The sequence below is a fragment of the Lycorma delicatula genome, chromosome 1 (assembly GCF_047948215.1).
Source record: "Lycorma delicatula isolate Av1 chromosome 1, ASM4794821v1, whole genome shotgun sequence".
Classification (NCBI taxonomy): Eukaryota; Metazoa; Arthropoda; class Insecta; order Hemiptera; family Fulgoridae; genus Lycorma; species Lycorma delicatula.
In genome coordinates, this window is record NC_134455.1 from 2,915,914 (window position 1) to 2,938,065 (window position 22,152).

Here is a 22,152-nt window from a genome sequence, read left to right on the forward strand (position 1 = left end):
GCATCTACCAAACTATGACATATGAACAGCAATGATCACTATTAATAGGTCATGCTTTTATGTATGAGGAAAGGATTTTTTCCTACATCATTAGCTAAACTGAACTGAGGTAAAGAAGCACAAGTAGTTTAGTTAACATATCTTTGAAGAAGAGTACTATTAATACAAGTACTATACATCCTACGTATTCTACAGTTTTATACAGTAGTAATGACTTATTTGGTATGTAGAGATTCATACATTTATTGTTTATGCACTTTACTTTACCAGTATTAACAATTGTGAATCTATTATGATACTGAAAACTTTTGCAACGATACTGAAATTAGTTTATCCTTAAATATTTTGAGTTCCAGTGTGCTGAGATCTTTGTTTTTATATATATTATTTCCAAAATTTGATTCAAATGTTGCATGCAATATATATATGTTCTTTGAATCTGAAGGTGGAGGTGAATGTCTCTGTCTAGTCTGGCAAATGTAATATTTAGAGCAATCATTGCAGTTTAATTTGCATATTCCTATGCTTTATAACCAAAATTGATTTTGTCAATGTTCTGTATGATTTTGTTAAAATTTGAAAATGAAAATAAACCTTTCTCCATTTTTAGTAAATCTCTTATCCTCATTGTTAATAATGAGGATAGGAGACAACAAGCAAATGAATATCTAAAAAATGAAGCAAGAATTAAATAAATAAATCTGTACAGCTAATAAAGTATCATGTTAGTTATAAAATTTGTAATTATAATTTCTTTATAATTAAATTTATTCAATTAAAACTATAGACATTGTTATTGAATTTTGCACGTACAAAAAAGAAGTGGCATACACACATGAGCAGTGAATTGCTTTTTAATGAGACTCTCCAAGGATTCACAAGACTGTAATAGTTTGATGGATTAGGTTATGAGTGCTTGATAGGAAATCTTTAAATAAAATATACTGTGGCCAAGTTTACTGACACAGTAGCAGAAAGACAATTGTATGATAATTTGTTAAGGACCAAAACATTCATTGAAGAAATCTAACCAGTAACGATAGTTGTGCAATGTTCAAAGACTGGAGAGGTTATTACAAAGGATGAGCAAAGCTAGTGTAAGTTAACCAGTTCAATATTTATATAAAACCATGATGATATGGAAATGTACACCATTTGCTACTGTCAATAGCATGATAAAATTTGTAATTATAGATTTCTTTATAATTAAATTTATTTAAATTTGTAATTATAAATTTTGTAATCTTTGATAAATAACTAACATAAAGGTTACAACAAAGTAAAAATTAAATAAAAACCAGAATAGGAATCAAAATGAAACAGTAAATAGAAGGAAAGAGTTATTTTTAGTTAAGATGGATCTAGAATTGAAAAAGCATCTAGTAAGGGTTATGTTTATGGAGTATATAAATATCGACAAAAAAGGATGCTGAAGACATCTAAAATAAAGAACAGCCTGAAAAGGATAATAATCATCGACAATCTAAAGAGAAATGGAAGTTATCAGGAATTCAAAACTTTAATTTTAGAATAAAAAAGTTTAGTACAATAGAAAAAAATTAGCAAATTAAATATTATTTAAAAATAATCTCCCTACATCTGTATTAATCATTAATAAACAATAATTAATCCATAACATTTTTTGAATAAGGGGGAAAAAGCTTTGTAAAAAAAAATTGATTTTTAACTATTAATTAAATCATTACAAATCGGTAGAATAAAAGTAACAGATTAAATATTAATTTTATTTGGAGAAGGTGATCTAAAAATGACAGTAAAAATACTTAATCATTACTACACAACATTTTATAAATATAGAATATGCCTCCAGAGAAAATAAAACATCCAAATTGAGGCACTGAATTTTAACATCAGAGAAAGACAACTGAAATTTACTACGACTTGGCAATGATGTGAGTAATGCAGAAGCTTAATGATCTAAATTATATACAAAATTTTGAAGATGGATGTTGGATACTGACTTATATATAGGATCTGTAGTCCAAAAACGTATCGGTTGCTTAACGATCAGTATGACAATAAGATAGTTGAACTAATTATCAAAGTGTACACTATATTAGCAAATAAATAATCATTTACAGAAAAGGAGAAGAAAATATGTGTTTGAAAGTGTATTTCATGTGCACTATAAGATGACTAGGAAAATACTGCAACATATGACTGCAGTATTTGATACATAAGGAATTTGTATTTATTTTCCTTTTTTTAAAAAGATAATGAAAAAGCTAATGAATTATTTTACACAAAAAAGTACTACTTAAACAAATACTACACTAAATAAATAAGGTATGTTTTCTCTAAGAAATAACACTAGCTAGAATTGTGTCAAGAAAAAAGATCTTTCATGAGCTATGTCTTATGAATCATCTTTTTATGTTTAAAAATGAATTTTTTTGCAATACACAACTTTGTTCTTTTCTGTTGAGAGCTTCAATTAATTTGAAGAAAACTTTTGGAATTACAATAAATGACACATAAAAAGTGCTGAAGTTTTTGATAAGATTTCAATATTTCAACATTTTTTTATGAAATTAATGTAAAAAATTAATTACATTATCTACAACAACATTACTATAGTAAAGTACATTCATGTCAAAGCTTCCTTTATGTAATACTATCAAAAAAATAATAATTTAACTAAAATGCTACATAATATCTAAAATACAATAACTGTTTAAAAAAATAGCTGAACTTTTGGTTTAGTTATTAACTCCAAGGTTTTTACATAAAAACCTAGGCGTTATTGGGCCAGATACCCTTGAAGTAGTCCTCTTCTCTAATATAGCAGCCACACAGTTTAAAAAGTTCAATTATTTTTTGAACAGCCCTCATACATATATATATATATATATATATATATATATATATGTATATTGTACTGTTACAAAGGTGTGTTTATTGAATAAAATTAACACTGTATAGTATTTTTTGTGAATACAATTTTTGGAGCTATGTCCTTTGAACTCCATATTTTAAACTAATCATCATAATTTCACCTTCCATTTGAAAAAATGAACAACCATATCTTTGGCTGTAACTTTTGCACATCTCACCTTAGCAACTCTTCTGTCACTATTCTAGTTCTACTAAGAGGTTTCAAGAAATTAATAAGACGATGACAAATACATTTTTATGCAACTTTGCTACAAATGATAAATTAAAATCTGTAATCTAGCATCAAATCTTCAAGTAGAAGTATAAAATTTGTTTATCTATGACCACATACATAATTACTATCTAGTGTTTGTTACAGTTTTTGTAACTGTACATTTGTACTATGGGCATATTTACTGTTACGCATGTACTGTAGACATTTTCACTGAACTTTGCAAGTACAAAAATTATGTGGCATACACACATGAGCAGTGAATTGCTTTTTAATGAGACTCTCCAAGGATTCACAATACTAATAGTTTGATGGATTAGGTTATAAGTGCTTGATAGGAAATCTTTAAATAAAATATACTGTGACCAAGGTTACTGACACAGTAGCAGAAAGACAATTGTGTGATAAATTGTTAAGGACCAAAATGTTCATTGAAGAAATCTAACCCGTATCGATAGTTGTGCAATGTTAAAAGACTGGAGAGGTTATTACAAAGGATGAGCAAAGCTAGTGTAAGTTAACCAGTTCAAAATTTATATAAAACCATGATGATATGGAGATGGTATGTTTGGTATACATATACCATTTGCTGTCAATAGCGTGATGTAATTCTAATCAGTTCAGTCCAAAAATGAATAATGCGAAATAAATGAAACAAGATTATTATTATTAAATTAGTAAAATCATTTAGTATTTTAATGTTTACATAAATCATTAACACATTTACAATTTTCATGTAAAATTTATTCAGTAATATTGGGATAGAGCTTTATCAAATGCTGCACAAATAACAAACATTTTAAACTGAATTAATATTTTGTGAAAATTAGATATCTGTACCTATTGCATTTGTAATCATAGTTATGGAGTCAATTTTGAGCTTTAATGATGAGCTCTTGAATAAACTCTTATTTTAAGGGGTTAAAGTGATTATTGAGATGATTTGTGTCATGCGAATAGTAGCAAGTAGTTTTTTGTAATCTTTAAAAAATTTATATTTATTTAATAGTTTCTGAATGATATAATATTTCAATATAATGATGTATGATCAGGCTATGAAATTCACTTGTTAACACTATTGATATCTTATGTAGTACCTATGGACACAGTTGCTATATACAATCAGGATATAACTGCAATCAAAATTGCCTATTTTGATAGGCGATTATTGCTATTGAACATTTGCTCTCTGAAAAGTAGTATATAATAGTAATAACAACATTCCGTTTTGTTTCATTTTTGTTTAACTAAAACTGACCTTGTTATTACCTGATGGAAATTACTGTTTTATCTGCAGTAACTGTTGTTTATAACATTGAAACTGTATGTTTTATAGTTAAGTACATCTAAAATAAAAATGTTTTAAACAGTTTCTCTGGAAAAAAATAAAATAATGACACATTCTGATCTTGTTGATTTTTGGGGAGGGATGTGGGCGATTATGATGAAGCATTTTCTGCTATGCAAATATACTGTGAATTATCAACCTTACTTGATAAGCATGACCCTGAAGTTGATTTCTGTCATTATGAAGTCATTATTGAACACAAATGAGCTGACACTTACATTTAATCAATATGATTTATCCTTGAGAACTGCAAAAATTGACAGCCTATTGCTTCAAGATGAATTGTATAGTAAAAAATTACATTTAGAATTTGAGACAAGATTGTTAAATCTTGAAGACAATATTTCAGTGCTAAATAGTTTTATTGATAATTATAAAATTGAAATTAAGAAACTACAAAACCAACTCTGAAAAATCTCAAGATTATAATGTTTCTGACACAACACATTAATCTTGATTTAGAAGCTGATCATTATCTGGACACTCTGATTGAGGAACTAGGAGATCTTTTGGCTGCCAAAGAAATTATTACCCCCAGTGAAGTAAAATTTAATAAGTCTATTCTCTACAGGGGTGATATCAAGTAATAAATCTGACAATAGACAAATGAAATCCAGATGCATCATATTTGGAGATAATATGGGTTGGTCACTTTTTGATGTAGCTTCACAAAGCTGTTGGTCGCATTTGTTTCCCACTGGCTGCATTGTACTATATTGTTTGTGCCCTGCTGTGAGAAAGGGAAAGACTTGTTAAACTCTTAAATAAGAGGGATTTTTTCTAAAATCAATGGTGTAAATAACACGGTTAGTGATAATGACATTGGATATGTAAATTCAGTTTGTAGCTTGATTGGTAGTGTGATTCTTTCTTCTAAATATACTAATATGATATTAGCAACTTTACCATACAGGAATAATTTATATGAAAATTCTGTTGAAAACAGAATAAATAATCATATAACTGCTATAAATACATAATCATATTAGAACTGCTGCATCGAGGAATATAAAACTAATTGATATATACCTTTTTATAGATTTTATCATACCAGACATGGCTTCCATTTAAACTAAAAGGGAAAAAATACATAGGGCAGCAGTTGTTCAAATTGACAAATAGTATTGATTGATAGAAATATGAATTGTAATTCTTATAGTGGCTGTAATTTGATTCTGACTTTTCATCAGTTTCCAAGAATGGTAGTACTTTTCATTATTAATTGAGCTGGATCTGAACTTTAGTTCACTAAGTGATCCTACTGAGCTTTATAATGGTGCTGAGGTTCATTTTATACAGCTGACAAGATTCTTGAATTCTTGAGTGATCATCCTACAATAAAATTGTCTTGTTTGGAAATAAACAAATTGAATATTAATCTCTGCACTAGAGATGGCTCTCATAGATCTCCTATTCACAGTTTTGATGATATAACTGTTGTTTTCAGAATATAATCATAAACTAGCTTTAATGAAAGATGAAATGGATAATTTTTTAGAAGTCCTCTGTAAATTTTGCTTAGCATATGACAATTCCTGATAAAGGATTTTGAGGGTCTTCATATCCTTCAAGCAACTGTAAGGGGCATTACTCAGTCCAGTAACATTGATGAGGTAAATTTGTTATAGGAGAGTTTCCCTAGGTGGCCTGATAAACTTGCCTATCAGAATACTGGATTTGAAATGAAAAAATATTTTTATTGAACAATATAAATGGTTGCCAATTATAACAGAAATAAAGCTATAAGAGGTGGAATGTGCATCCTGTCAACTGATTTTGTCTTGGTGGAATGTTTAGCAGTGTAAAAGATTATATACAGAAAAACATTTTGAATGTTGCTGGGTCTAGGTTAGAACCTTCAATGCAATAATTATATGCTTATATAGATCCCAATTAATACAACATTTTCTGCTGAGTTATTAGGATATTGCTGCAAAAATACCTTAAGTATCATATTATTTTGGTGGGTGATTATATTTTTGAAATTCTAGAGTATTTTAATATTGCCTTTTTAATTATTAAAAAGTATAATAATAAAAATGATGACAAGGGCCATGTGACAACTGGTAACCAAGTGTCAGATGTGAGGAAGGTTTTGCATATAATGGGTAGGGTGTCTAGCTATGTTTCTTTTAAGTATGTAGCTGTTGATAAGAAATTTTTAAAAATGTATTAATTTTGCAAAATATAAGTACAATAATAATAGAATTTTAAAAAAAAGAATAAAATTAGGACATCCTGGAAATAGTGAGGGAGCAGACAGTTATGACGAAATGCAATAATGACTTATTAGAATTCTTATCTATTGATGATGCAACTGGCAGCCTATGGATTTTTTAAATTAACATTTTAGGAAGATGTGTGATAGTATTAATGTGATGCTAGATATAAATAAGGCAAGTTCTCTATTAAAAAAATCTTCCCACTGCCGATGTTTCTCTTGACATCTTTAAAGGAGTAATATTTATTATAGAATCCTTAAAGCCATCAAACACTTGTGGCTGGGATGAGATTCCACTTTCTGTTTTGATACAGTGTTCTTCTTTGATAGCTGCCCCATTGAGGTGACTGATTAATTTATCTTTTTTTTTTCAGATTTATTCAAATTTGCTAACACAATTCCAGTTTTTAAAAAAAGTTTGAAGTCTGATTTGAACAATTATCACCAAATTGTGATTCTTCCTTTGTTATCACAGGTTTTTGGGAAGACTATAGCTTCCAAGTGACTGTTACTTTGAGAATAATAGGGCTGCATCATACCCAGTTTGTTTTCTGTAAAGGTAAGAATACTATTAACTACAGTAAATGAATTTTTAATAAAAATTGTTGATGCTCTTGATGGGTTGCAGCTGGCTCTTGGCTCTTCTGTAACTTATCAAGTTTGATTGCATGAATCTCGAGCTGCTGCTCCAGAAACTTGAGTAATATGGTGTTTGTGAAGCTGCTCTTACTCTGCCTAAGTCCTATTAAAAAGACCATAGGCAGAGTGTTCATGTCTGGTTATTAAACAGTAGTAGTACCACAAGTTGGTAACTGATAACGTTCCTCAGTGATCTGTTCTCAAGCCTATTATTTCTGATTTATGTAAATGACTTATCAAACTCAAGTGTCTGTCGAAATCGATTATGTTTGCTGATGGATACCATGGTGGTTTTTACAAATTAAAATTATTCTTATTTCTCTAATTTAATGAGTAGATAGTTAACAGAATGAATGAATGGTTTTTGGCTAATGGCTTACTACTTAATTCCAATAAAACACAAGCAACTTTCATTTAAATCATGGAACAGTTACTGATATACTCCATTTATGGATGCCTTGAAATTTTCTGGGTCTCATGATTGATGATGGCCTTATTTGGAAAGGCCAGGTTGAGTCTGTCATCCAAATTAAACTGTGCTTTTTTTATGCACTACTCTATCATGTATAATGAACAGGAAAACTCTGTTGATGGTGTATTATGCATATGTATATTCACTTTTAAACTGCAGAGCTATTTTTTGGGGTAATTCTGTTGATAAAAAATGTAAGATATTTTAGAATCTTCACTCTTCAATCTATTTATATTTTTGAGACTATACTATTTATTGAAGATAAGCTATCAAACTGAAACATAACTCTGACTTACACACTTATGACACCCACCATAAAAATATCCTACCCTATTCAAAACAAAGAACATCCATCTATCAACATGTACCAAATCATACAGGTTTATATCTTAATAATAAGCTGCTGCCACATATTGAAGTTGAAGCCAATCACAAGGGATTTAGGAGGGTTTTGCAGGGCTCTTTGGTGTGGACAGGTGCTATAATTAGGTAAGTGAATATCTTCAATCTTTTTCTGTTTAGCTTCAGAACTGTTATAAGGTATTACTTCAGAGAATGAATGGGCATGATATGTATGAATGTAAATGAAGTGTAGTCTTGTACAGTCTCAATTCAACCATTCCTGAGATGCATGGTTAATGGAAATCCAACCACCAAAGAACACCTGTATCTGTGATCTAATATTCAAGCAAGTATCTTCTGATAAGTGGTAGTTATTCATCTTCATCATTTTCCAGAACCTCAAACAAGAATAACAAATGTAAACTTTGTTAGATCTTATGGAAATTATCTTTAATTGTGCTTTATTTGTAATATGCTACTGGAGTATACTTGAAAATACTGTGTGTTATAACTGTAATTTTGGTATTAGTTGTGACATTATTCTTTTATATGTTGTGACACTGTTGTATTATTTTATGTATATTTTGTGACTCTAAGACTGCCACATAGATTTATTATTTCTGTATAATTGATGTTATGCAATAATGACATAAAAGAAAATAAATAATATGAATTATTAATGTATTCACACAATACTTTTCAGAGATATTTTATGAAATGTTCAACAAAGTACAGGAGGATATTGCTTAACAAAATTCAAGCAAGAAAATGTATATTTTATTCAGAATTTTGACAAAGTGCCTTGTTATCAGTCTACAATTATATCTAAGATATTTAAAGAAGAAAATTTAATCAAATGATTGAAAGATAAGAACCCAACAGCTCATATATAACTTCAAGTGAAAAATTAATCAACAAAAAAATATCTTATTGTAAACTTTACAACTTTATTCAACCATGACTAATTTAAGGTGAAGTTTTTATTTATTTTTTGGTGTCAATTGAATTAACACCAAGATACTTAATTTCCTTCAGTAATTAAAAAAAAAAATATTTTTGTTAAAATAATCAACATATATATATTACTACAAAAAAAACCAAAACTACTTAAGAATAGCAAAAAATTAAAATAATGAAGTAAAAATAAAAACTTACAAGAGATGCTAAAACAAATCCAGCACCAACAATATAAACTGTTTGTGAAAACTGTTGAATGATATAACCCCACACTAAACCAACTACCTGTAATAAAAATATAAAAATCTTACTTCTTGAACACAATCATTGTATTTAATAATTATTATTAAATACTGAAATAATTAAACAATCACAAACTAGAGTTTTGTTTACTTATAAAGTTTTAGAGATACATTACTTGAAATCAAGAGAAAGCACATTTAATATCTATTCATGACAATGTAAGTATCAAGCACATTTAAGTCAGTAAAAATAATATGAGAATAGCACACAATATGTAAAGTGTATAAATAATGCAAATAAGACAATTTAAATAATTTTTATAAGCAAATTGTATTAATGAATAATGAGACACATCAAATTAATTTTGGTGAGAAAGTACTCTGGTACTTTACAAGACGGTTAAAATTTTTTTTTTTTTGAGTTACAACGCACACTTATCCACAGATTTTCTTTCAAAAATTTGGAAATTTTACCGGAATACAATAATTTAATTTTAAATCCTCAATTCTTCTGCTTGAACATAAATTATCCACATATGCCTTCATTTTCTTCATGTAGATAATATACATACAGAAGAAGTGGGCTGGCTACATTTCATTTCTTTACTTTCTGCCTTTGCTTGTTAGTAGTAAAAATAAAAGCTACTCACTTCCCCACAGATTAGCAATTCATATTGTAGTATTTTTTTTTGTCTTCAGTTATTTGACTGGTTTGATGCAGCTCTCCAAGATTTCCTATCTAGTGCCAGTCATTTCATTTCAATATACCCCTACATCCTACACCCATAACAATTTGTTTCACATGTTCCAAATGTTGCTTGCCTGCACAATTTTTCTCATCTACCTCTCCCTCCAATATTAAAATGACTAATCCATGATGCCTTAAGATGTGACCTATTAGTCTTGTCTCTTCTTTTAGCTACATTTTTCCAAATTTTGTTTCTTCATTAATTTGCCTCACCTCTTCATTTGTCACTTTATCCAACTATCTGATTTTTAACATTCTCCTATAGCACCACATTTCAAATGTTTCTAATCTTTTCTTCTCAGTTACTCCAATTGTCCAAGTTTCACTTCCATATAAAGCTACATTCCAAACATATACTTTCAAAAATGCCTTCTTGATATTTAAATTAATTTTTGATGTAAGCAAATTAATATTTCTGAATGAAAGCTCGTTTTGACTGTGCTAATCAGCATTTCATATTGCTCCTGCTCATCAAATTATAGTATTATTACTTTGTCATCAGCCTATTTAATTATCTCCTTATTAATACATACAGCAGTTGATTATTTTCTAGTTGATTATTCAAGAACACAAAATCAACAAGGAATATTAAGTAACACGTTTTACAATCGCTCTTTGCATGGAGAAAAAAATCAATTTTCTAAACGTGGAAACCCAACAACAAAAAAAGAAACGAGAACGGAATCACTGTTACCACTGAAATTATACAGATTCATGGTAACCAAGCTGCTCAATGTCTTAAAAGTCAATATTAAGGAATTTTGTGAAAGTCTGGTACGTAAGCAGTTTCTTCACAGACACAGTCTTTCAATTCAAACTAACTATTCTAGGGTAATATTTACTTCATGAATATAAAAAAAATTATTAGGCTTTAAAAATTAGTTTTACAATCAAAGAGGTCAAGATACTTATGCATTTTTGACAGGAAAACATCCACAGATATCTGCATTAAAAAAAAAAAATTGCAAATGGTTCCTGGCAAATCAATATCTATAGTTCATCATATAACTGAGTATCTGAATAAACCATACAGAAATCTTATAAAAATGTACCCATTTAAATGGGTGGTTGTATAGTCAACCATTTACAATGTCTGTAAATCTAAAATTACTGAATTGAAATGCCTGAGAGTCAGTAAATTATAGAACAATATTAAAGACCTTTAACAAATGTGATATTTTGAAAAACGTGTAGTTGATGCTGAAAATTATGCATTATGGAATGTCTGTGTATCAGACCAATCACAGTAATCCATACCATTTTCTTCAGAAATAAATGAAGATTGTTATTACATGAATATGTAACAATTAAATATTAATCGACAACTCAAAAATTTTAAGTCTTTCATTTTAAGAGGTTAATTTTAATAATTTTTTTTTTTAGCAGTTAAATACATTAGATTTGCAAAACATTAATTTTTTTATGAATCTTTTTCTACAAAGTATAAGTGAAATTAAAATGAATTTTTTGATTAAATTCCTTAACTTAACATTTCAGCATACTTTCTTACATTTTCTCTGTGGGTCAATCCTCCAATTGAAGTGACCCAAGGGTGGTTGCTTGATCAATTTCAAAAAAAAAAAAACATTGAAACTTACCCACTTGTTTCCTTAAAACTATTTTTTTTTATTTCAGCAGGTTTATCTGTGGTAGCCATTTTTGTTACGGTGTGCACACCTATTTTTGTGATTATAAGGGTTTACGGAAAAAATCATTTTTTTATATGTCGGTATATGTTGCTAGTTTTACCATAAATAATATTAATGGTGATATACTTACACCTAAATTTTTATGAATTTTTAAAAACTAGTTTTTTCAAATTCAAATTTTGGCTTCAAATAACTCTGATAGGGCTGGTGATAAAAATCTTAAATTTGCTCAACTTACAGTGTTTTTGTAAATGTTTATGACATATAAAAAAGTTTCTTGTGTACTATGGTAATAAAAAAGTTATAAGCTCTCAAAAATCATGAAAAAACTGTTAAAAGCAACACCATTTTGACTTACTAAATAAGCACTCCAAGGGGATATCTTCTCTTCTTGGCACTTTAATATTTTTATACTTATTACTATAGTTGAAGTAGACTTGTTTGAACCATACAACTGCAGTGTTCATGTTATAACAGGCGCTTGAAATCATTTCCAGTCGTCAGGAAAATTCATGTTGCAACACGCTCATTTACGCTTGTTCATCATTTAGCTTTGCAGTTACAGACTGGTCAGTCTGAAGTCAGTGACCTGTTCACATCTTTACAGAGTGTCTCAAATTTCATCCTGTGTTTGGAAGTGTTTATTAAACAAATAAGTTTTACTTAAATATATTTGAAAATTTTAAAATCAGTTAAATTTTTACATTACTTTCAGGTAATTTCACATAAAACAATGTAAGAACAATGTTCCGTAGGAATTTATGTGAATGAAGAGCGTCATAAAACAGTACATGATACAGAGACAAAAGAATTCATTAAAATTTGTGAATTTAGTGATGAAAACCAACAACTTATTTTTTTACATGTTAATTCAGATGTCACTAGTGTTTGTAAACATCTTGAAAAAAGTTTTTATCAAAATTCAGTCACCTGTATGGACAGTTCTGTTGTGACCCTTTGAGAACTCATAAAAAAAAACAGTTAAAAGACAAATAACCTAGAGCAAACGCTTAAAGAACACATTTACCAAATTTAAATTTAGTTCCTGGAAAGTCCCTTTGTATTAACTGTATCACGTATTTTTTTCTCAGCAGAAAAAAGAACTATATGAATGTGAAGACCAAGGGCAATACATTGCCTCACATCACAATATTGAACAATTTGATGCTACTTGTAGACTTATGGATATATCACCTGCATCAACTAACTAACTGCAGTGACAGGTCGTTCTCACACAATTTCAAGAGAATTATCTGATGAGATATCACAGTTGTTGGTTAACCACACTAAATAACAAACTTTCATTACTACAAAAACAGGCTATTTCATTAAAGCATAATTAAAATTTTGCTAAAATTTATTTTTTCTTTGACAGTGTTTGCAAAAATAAACCAATATAAAAATAAAAATTAATTCTTGAAAAAAGATGTTGGCTACTCATTGAAATCTCAGTTTGGGTAAGTTTTACAACTCATCGGGTTGGTCTAGTGGTTAACGCGTCTTCCCAAATCAGCTGATTTGGAAAGTCGAGAGTTACAGCATTCAAGTCCTAGTAAAGCCAGTTATTTTTACACGGATTTGAATACTAGATCGTGGATACCGGTGTTCTTTGGCGGTTGGGTTTCAATTAACCACACATCTAAGGAACGGTCGAACTGAGAATGTATAAGACTACACTTCATTTACACTCATAACATATCATCCTCATTCATCCTCTGAAGAATTATCTAAACTGTAGTTACCGGAGGCTAAACAGGAAAAAAAAAAAGAAAAAAGAGAGGGTAAGTTTTACAAGTATTTTTGAACCAAAATTGCTTTAGGTTACTGGTGGTTAAGTTATTATTAAATTAAAACCTACCATTAATAATTTAAAAAAAAAAAACATTTTAAAAATATTGGAAATGTCAACTTCAGCACCATAGGGACTAAATATCAAAAAATGTAAAGTGCAAAGAAGACAAGAAATCTCCTTGGAGGACTTGATTAGCAAGTCAAAATGGTACTGCTTTTAACAGGTTTTTCATGATTTTGAAAGATTATAACTTTTTTATTAGTAAAATATACAAGAAACTTTTTTTATTTGCCATAAACATCTACAAAAACACTGTAAGTTGTGCAAATTTGAGATTTTTATCACCAACCCCATCAGAATTATTTGAAGCCAAAATCTGAATTTTTTAAAAAAAATTTGTAAAAAATTATATGGTAAAACTACCAACATATACCAATATATAAAAAAATAATTCAAATTGTGTATGCCATCCCTCCCTCTTGAAACAAAATTACTAAAAGTGAAATTTCACAGTTTTTCATGTTCAACTTTATTGGTAATTTTCTCATAGAAAGAGAGATAGGTAAATAAACCACTGGATCAATCTTTTACCTTGAGAAAATTGCTTTTTGCTTCATCCTGTCAAGACCAATAGTTTTTTAGTTATAATTTTTTCTGTAAACCCTTACAATCACAAAAATAGGTATGCGCACTGTAACAAAAATGGTCGCCACAGGTAAACTGCTTAAATAAAAAATTTAAACAAAATAGTTTTAAGGTACTGAGACATGTAGGAAACAAGTGGGTAAAAATTATAATTTTATTTGAATTGGTCAAGCAACCAGCTTATGTTTTTTTTGGGATACTTCAAATGGATTGACCCCTGTGAGATTCAGGCAAAGTATGATGATGGCTCATTAAATTACACTTATTAAAATATACTAATTTAAACTAACCAACATGTCTCTGTTTTTATATACTGATACTGTTTTCCTCCTAAGGGACTAAGTGAAATAAGTATAACAGACCAGTACACAGAACTGCTTGGATTAAATACGATTTTTATATTTTAATATTGCAAAAGATATTAGAGAGTAAAGGCGATTAGTTTTATAGGATACAAAAGTAAAATGTAAAGGTTGGTAATCTACAGATTCCTGAGGGTATGAGCAGAACAGTCATTGATACCTTACTCTTATGTTGTAACAACTATTAATCATGCGTGTGTACAGTAATTATTTTTTTTAAACGCAGTGAATTGTACTCTCTTTTTGTTTACTTTTAAACAATTTATTTTATTCTTAAGATTATTTGGCAATTATTATTACAAATATTAACATGTTTTACATACTGTTTCATTTTTTAAATTAAATTCATTTTCAGCAGAGGATATATAGCTTGAAGGAAGTTACATTTGCCATTTAATGACGATATTGTTTAATTTTAAATTCTGTGAGTTGTATACAAGAAAGTAATACATTTCTCAAATTTTGAATAAATAGAAAGAAGAGGAACTGTTAATATGAACAAATAAGGGATATTAATATTTACAATACTGTATAAATTTTAACAAATAAAATAAACAGATTAGTTCTGATTAAAAAAAATGTTAACAGTAAACCCTTTAAACAAAATTGAAACACAATTGGATAATTAAAAATGTATGATAATAAATAATATGGATAAAAAATAAATAAAGTACAGTCCTCATTTTATGAACTCTTTAATTTTAACATTCTCTTTCATCTGAAATTAATGCCAGTGATCAAAAACCTTTCTATGACATACAAAATAAGATGAATAATGGTTATATCAAAGATGTATCAGTCACTAGGGGGTAAAAAACTGAATAACTTCATGAAAACATCACTAACTATTCTAAATATTCTTTATACTTTTCTTTTGAGCACAATCAATAGATTATATTAAATTGTTAACGGATTGGGATACTGATGTCTAAATGTTAAGCATTAAAAGCCTAGTATATTTTACAGTATAAATAAAGTAAGAACAAATTACAGATCTCAACTGTTACTAATATGATGATGAAGTGGTAGTGCTGCAAGAAAAGCAAATTAGGAAAGAAACTTGAATAAATAACATTAAACATGTACAGAAAACAAATTATCAGATTAATTAATTAAAGATTAATGCCATCCTGCTTAGCTACACTATCCAAATGTTATTTTCATTTTCAAGTAGAATTACTTGAAATGAAAAATGATTACCTGATTAGGTAATCATTTTTATGTTATTTAAGAGTTTCTTGTTTTAAGATTTTCATTTTTGTAGAATTTGAAAGCTTCTTGTTTTCAGTTCTATTTTTTTAGTCACTTTACTCATGCTTGATCTTTTCTGATAGGCGTTTTTCTACAAAAGTTCAGCACTTATGACATGTGCTTTAACATGGATAAGATATAATAAATAAATACAGAAAAATGTTCAAAATCAAAATAAAACTGACAATAATACACATAGGTATAGTGTTCGCATGTATGTGTAGACTATATTATTTCAAGAATATGCTAAAAGTAATGAAGGTATACTAAGGAACCTATCACTGTGGGTGTAACCAGTATTCTTCATATCAGCTCCTTCATAAACATATCACCAAGTGAAGTAGAAGTAGTTTGCAATCAAGCTTGCAATTAAAGAAACTGGATATATGATTTGCATCTACAAGATGGTTTGCAAATGTTAGCTTTATGTTGCTATCTTTGAGCTGTGTTCGGTTTGAGAAATATGCAATTACAGTTCACAATATAACACTGTGAAATCTAATTAACTTCAGAATATTTTACGGACAGTGTGTTATGTTCAGTGATTGTGGTCTTGTGTATGCCGTCTGACAGGTCTACATAACTATAAGAAACAGAACAAATTTTAAGTTAATAATCTTAATCCCACATTAGATAATTATAATAATTTTTACAAACAATTAATATTACTTTTTTCTTATAAAATGAATATTAATTAAAATACTTTGAATCCTTAAATTACAGACAAATCATTCAGTTACGTTTGCAAATACATTCAGTTACATTTACAAATTAGCTCAAATATTGGAAAAAAGTAGCAGTTGTATTAAACTGATTTAATAAAATATCTTAAAATTAGTCTAATTCTGACCATTTAAAAGACAAACCAAAGCTATTAACAGATTTTTTTAAAAATTCATGTTGTAATGCTTTCAGTAGCTCTTGTGACCATCTTTAGTGACTGATATTATTGTTCTCAATCTGGTGTCAGCTGATGTTACTACTGGCAATTTTTTTTAGTTAGGCAAACATATATTTAGAATCTGGTTGAAAAATGTGTTGGATTTCAAAGTTGTCTGTTCACTTAGTATTTTGTTGTTGAGTTTCATAATGATAGAATATGGAAAAAGAATGGTCCTTTTCTGTGTTAGTGTAGAATATCAAAGCTTGTTGTTAATGTTGAAAGATTTGTTTTGCATCGAAGAGAAGGTTTGTAAATGTTGGCTCTGTAGCTATGGAGGTCTTTAATTGCTCATTGTACCTATTTTTAGCTTCTTTGAAGCTGCATTCTGCCGATCTATATAGAACATATACAGTTAAAGCAATTCATTACATTCTTGGAGCATCGTTATGTAATGAAATCATAACAAGTTTACATTTGAATATAAATGTGAGTGATGGTTATGATCTTATATAGTGGTTTCCTTCGTTTTTTTTTTTTTTAAAGCTACAAAAACTTATTTTTACTGTAAGTTAATTTATTTGTATTTGCTTGGCTTTAATTCTGAGTTCTGTGTGGCTGGACGTATTAAGAAGTCTGTGAGATCAAATTTATAAAAACAAACAGTTTATGTATGGTTGGATGGTTTGAGTAGTGAATAAGGATGGTATCTGCCATTCTTAGTTTTTCTATACATTTTGATAGTGTGTTTTGTCTGTTGCTTTTTGTGCAGGTATGGTCAAAAAAATGTTCATTGAGTTCATATTTAGTTGTAAAGTTTAATTTATAGTGCATTCTGCTCAAGTTGATCTATTCTGTCAATCACTTTGTCTTGTGTTGTTCAGTACAAAACTATGTAATCATCTACATACATATGCCACAAATTAATTTAATGGCATATAATTATTTAGTGAGATTAATTTAGTAGCATATTTGTTGTATATGTGTTTATAAATGTTATACAAACATTATATTTTCTGTCTTTTATGTTTTCAATAACCTTTATGTTTGTGATAATTTATTCTACATCATGTGTATATATTAATAATAAATCTACAACCTTGACTCCCAGTAAAATATAACGACATAGTTTTGTAACTTTTGTATAATTTTTATATTTATGTTCACGCTTCATTTTCTTTCTCTTCCAATATCACTCTGCAAATAGAAATATCTTCCAGTGTCAACCATTCTGTATCTCAGGATTGTTTAAAATATTTTATGATAGTTTGATTGTTCATTATTTGTACATGTATGTAATTATACAAAATATCAGGTTTTTACGTCTTTGTAGTAAATAGGTAGCATACAGAAATTAAGATTAAAAAATGTAAACTTGTTATGATATATATCATTACATAAAATGTTTGAAACAAAGATTTTTTTATGAATCAATGTACAAAATTGCAAATAATTTTGGAATTATTGAAACACGGTAAAAAAACCATACTATTCACATAGCTTCTGAGGTTTTTACATTCCTGTTATAGGGTAAAGAAATCTTTGGAGATTTTAAATGATGCCTACCCAACAGATAACATTTGGGATTATTAGAATTCCAACAATAAAAAAAGATTATCTTTAAACTGCACATTCAGTGATGATAAAAGTTTTACCGCTAAAGAAAGTTTATGAATATTACAGTATTAAACAAACACAAGTAATAAAATGTGTCTACTTAGGGAGTCTAGCAGACTTCTGATAAGTTTTTTTAACAGCCTTTAGTCAGACATTTTTTTAATATAACTTCTTCAAAATCAGATGGAATTAAGATTTAAAAGAAATCTAATGATTGATAGTGAGTGTTTTGTCAGTTGCTTTTTGTGAGGGTTTGGTCAAAAAAATTAATTTGAGTTTAGCTGTAAGTTTAATTTATGTTTTATCTCTTTATTCTGCTTATAAATTACCTCAGAGGAAATCTCAAGTGTTTTGTTTGTTTGAAAGGTGGGTATATCAAAGAACGGAGAAAATTAAATGGATGGGAAGAAAAATGAATTAATGAGGACAGTGAATGAAAACAGATGCCTAATAAGAATAATTTAGAATATGTAAGCTACGTGGCCAGGAGAGAAGAACTAATTAAAATTCTTTATTTGGTTCAACTGAACCATCAGTAGAAGGTGCAATGAAGATTAATAATTTACTAGATTATTTTTCATTCATAATACGGTTACAGAACTATTTTAAAAGTACATTAGATATATCATTTCCAAATTTCAAACAAGTTTGGGTTTTTATCTTGGGAGAAAATTATATCTTTAAGATTTTAATTTTTAAATATCTAAGTAACACATGCAACAGAGATAATTATCTAATCTTCCAAAATTTTTTTTTCCTTTGATCTAGTTCAGTGGTGGTGAACCTATGATGAGCAGGTCAGACACTGAGCCACGAAGGCTTTTTTAAATGATTTACGCATTGATTCTTACAATCTCATTATTTATCATAAAAGAGAGAACGGACAATTGAAAATATTACAAAATCAAAGTATAAATATCTAATGTCGAATTTATAAACAAAACGTTCCAACTGGACATTGGATAACTGATTTTCTTATCACTGCAGCTGTGTATGACTCATGCAGTCAGTTGTAAACTTGGTGTACATATTTGTTGCTTCGGGGATGTACCAGTTAGCAGTATTCAACTAATTGGCAGCCTTGAGGTACGCATCTACTAGAAGTGTTTAATAATTCAACTTAATTATTTTTTTATTATTAAATTTTCTCATCTACATATGTATGTATATCAAGTATGTTAATAAAAAATTTCTTCTAAAATTATTGTATTCGAAATATATATATTTTTAGTTGTTGAAATAAAAGCAAATGATAAAAGTTTCAGACCATTTCAAACAGAATGGTTTGATAAATATGGTATGATTGAAAAGAATAAAATGGCTGTGTGTGTAATTTGAAACTGAAAAATCACTTCACATACACAATGTAAAAAGACATTTTGAAAACTTGCATTCAAATCTTGGCTTCTCAACAGACAAAAAAGGGAGAGAATATTTTTTTAAAAGAAAAACCAGAATCATTCACAAACCAGTATTTTAAAAACATTTTTGATTCCAAAAAATAACATTGCAGCTGGTAGTTTTCAAGCAGCCCATTGCATTGCTCGCCATGGATAACCTCTTTCACAAGGAGAGTTTGTAAAACAAGTGTGTTTAGAATTGTGATACTTTGTTTGCAGATTTAAAAAAATAAAAAATGAGTTACCAATAAGTTGCAATACAATTAAAGATTAACTTAAAGTACGCAGAAATATATTCAATTGCTTTAGATGAGAGTAATGATGTAAATAGTTATGCACAACTAGCAGTTTTTGCTCGATACAAATCAGGCAATATAATGAAAGAGCTAATGCACTAACAACACTGAAAGGGAAGTGTACTGGTCCTGATTTTTTTTTAAAGATTTGGTAACGCATTTAAAGAAATGGATACTGACCTACAGAAAATTGTTTCTGTAACAGAGAGGGCACCCAATATGATGGGAAAAAACATTGGTTTTATATAGCAGCTTAAGCAAAATAATTGACATTCTCTGACTGAATTTCATTGTTAATACCCCAGCAAGTTATATATGCAAAACATCCAATGTAATGCCAGTTGTAATAAAAGTCATCAACTTTATAAACGCAAAAGGTTTTGATAAATGAGAATTCACATAATCATTAAAAAAGACCGAGTACCAATATTCTGGGATTTTAATATACAGCATGTTCAATGGCTCAGTTACAGTTAAATTCTTAATTGGTTTATTTATTAGAAGAAATAAAGCTATTTTTGAATGACAAAAAAAACAGTTACGATGAATTTTCAAACATAGATTGGAATAAACTGAAAACTGCGATGTGATCGGCAATTGAAAATTGGTGCTCTGGCTGATGAACTTCCACACTTCTATCTACACAACTGTCACAGAAAAGCTCGGATATCACAAATTGTGTGCACGGTGGGTACTGAAAATGCTTACTACACAAAGAACAAAGAATCTGCAGTGGACGAGTGTTATTGGACCACTATCAAAGAAGATGGAGATGGTTTTTTCCCACACTGTTACGGGCGACAAGACGTGGATATCCTACACCAACGCAGAATTGAAACAACAATCAATGCAGTGGTACCATTCAAATTCCCCAAAATAAAAAAAAAGGTTTAAGTAATCTCCATACTCATGTCAAAAAATGTTGGCTACCGTTTTTTGGGATGAAGGGTATCATCATTTTGGTTGATTTCATGAAATGTGGATCAACAATTACAGCTGACGTGTACTGCGAAACACTCACCAAACTGAGATGTGCAATCCAAAATCAATGACGTAGGAAACTGTCATCTGGCATAATTCTTTTTCATGACAATGCGCGTCCTCACACCGCAGCCTTAACCAAGAAGATTCAAGATTTTTGTTGGTAACTTTTTGACCATCCTCCATATAGTCCCAATCTTGCACCTAACAACTAGTTCCTCTTCTTACATTTGAAAAAGTGGCTTGGTAGACAACAGTTTCAAAACGACAGGGAACTCAAAGACTGCTGCTGCTAACTGGTTCAACTCCCAGGCGTCAAATTTCTACGCAGAGGGGTTACAGAAACTGGTGCAGCATTACAAAAAGTGCTTAAAACTGAATGGCAATTACATGGAAAAGTGAAGTAGATGTGTAGTAAACTAAAACTGTGCCTTTCATCCAAAGTTCCCAGATTCGAATTCCGGTCAGGCATGGCATTTTCACATGCTACAAAAATTGTCATTCATATCATCCTCTGAAGCAATATCTAACAGTGGTTCTGGAGGTTAAAAAAATAATAATAAAACTGTAAGTAAAAACCTTTTCTCACAAGTTAATTTTTTTAATGACCAAATGGCCCTTACGTTATGAAAATGCCTCACAAAAGGAAAAATTTCTGAAGGTAGTGCAGAAAATAAGGATCACACACTAAAAATTGATAATATTATATTAATATGTGTCTTATTTTTATGGGATAGTATTTTATATGGGATTCTTTACAAAACAAGTTTATATCAATGAAGAAACTTGCTAATGCTCTTTTAACAATATTTGGGTCCGCATATTTGTGTGAAGAATTGTTTTCCTCAATGGGTTTTGTAAAATCTAAAAACAGAAATAAACTTGGAAATGAATTGATGGTGAAATGTGTTACATAATGAATGCGACATATGAACCTAATATTATGAAACTATCTAAAAAATAAGCAAAAAACAGATTTTACATTATAATAAACTTGATAAAAGTATATTTAAGCATACGCATATCTGTAACTATATTTATTAATAAAAAATAATTTCAATAAATATGTGTGTGTTTTTCTTTATTCCTTGTTCATTCAAATACTCAGTGCAGAGGCACCACAAGGCATGATGTCACCTGGTGTGGTAATTCATGTTATCAGCCATTGGTATGAAGTTTTTGA

The 22,152-nt window shown here is 29.1% G+C and overlaps 2 protein-coding genes across 8 annotated transcripts in view; one reads left to right on the forward strand and one right to left on the reverse strand.

Moving 5' to 3' along the window:
- The window catches only part of LOC142321545 (uncharacterized), an 81,019-nt gene extending 59,006 nt beyond the window's left edge, over window positions 1-22,013 (forward strand). The window contains exons 3-4 of one of the 7 annotated variants that reach the window (XR_012755674.1): window positions 7,071-7,255; window positions 18,659-22,013. Coding sequence is in view for 3 of the 7 variants with exons in the window: in XM_075359753.1 (XP_075215868.1) it covers window positions 7,172-7,255; window positions 18,659-18,708 (134 nt within the window). In the remaining 4 variants the exon portion in view is untranslated. Of the gene's footprint in view, window positions 1-7,070; window positions 7,256-8,852; window positions 9,095-14,899; window positions 15,029-18,658 lie in introns of those variants that run through there. The other 6 variants (XR_012755700.1, XR_012755682.1, XR_012755692.1 and 3 more) reach the window with 6 other exon arrangements.
- The window catches only part of Spase12 (Signal peptidase complex subunit Spase12), a 33,553-nt gene that overhangs the window by 1,014 nt on the left and 10,387 nt on the right, over window positions 1-22,152 (reverse strand). The window contains exon 3 of the mRNA XM_075360373.1: window positions 9,305-9,391. Coding sequence (XP_075216488.1) covers window positions 9,305-9,391 — 87 coding nt within the window. The remainder of the gene's footprint in view (window positions 1-9,304; window positions 9,392-22,152) is intronic.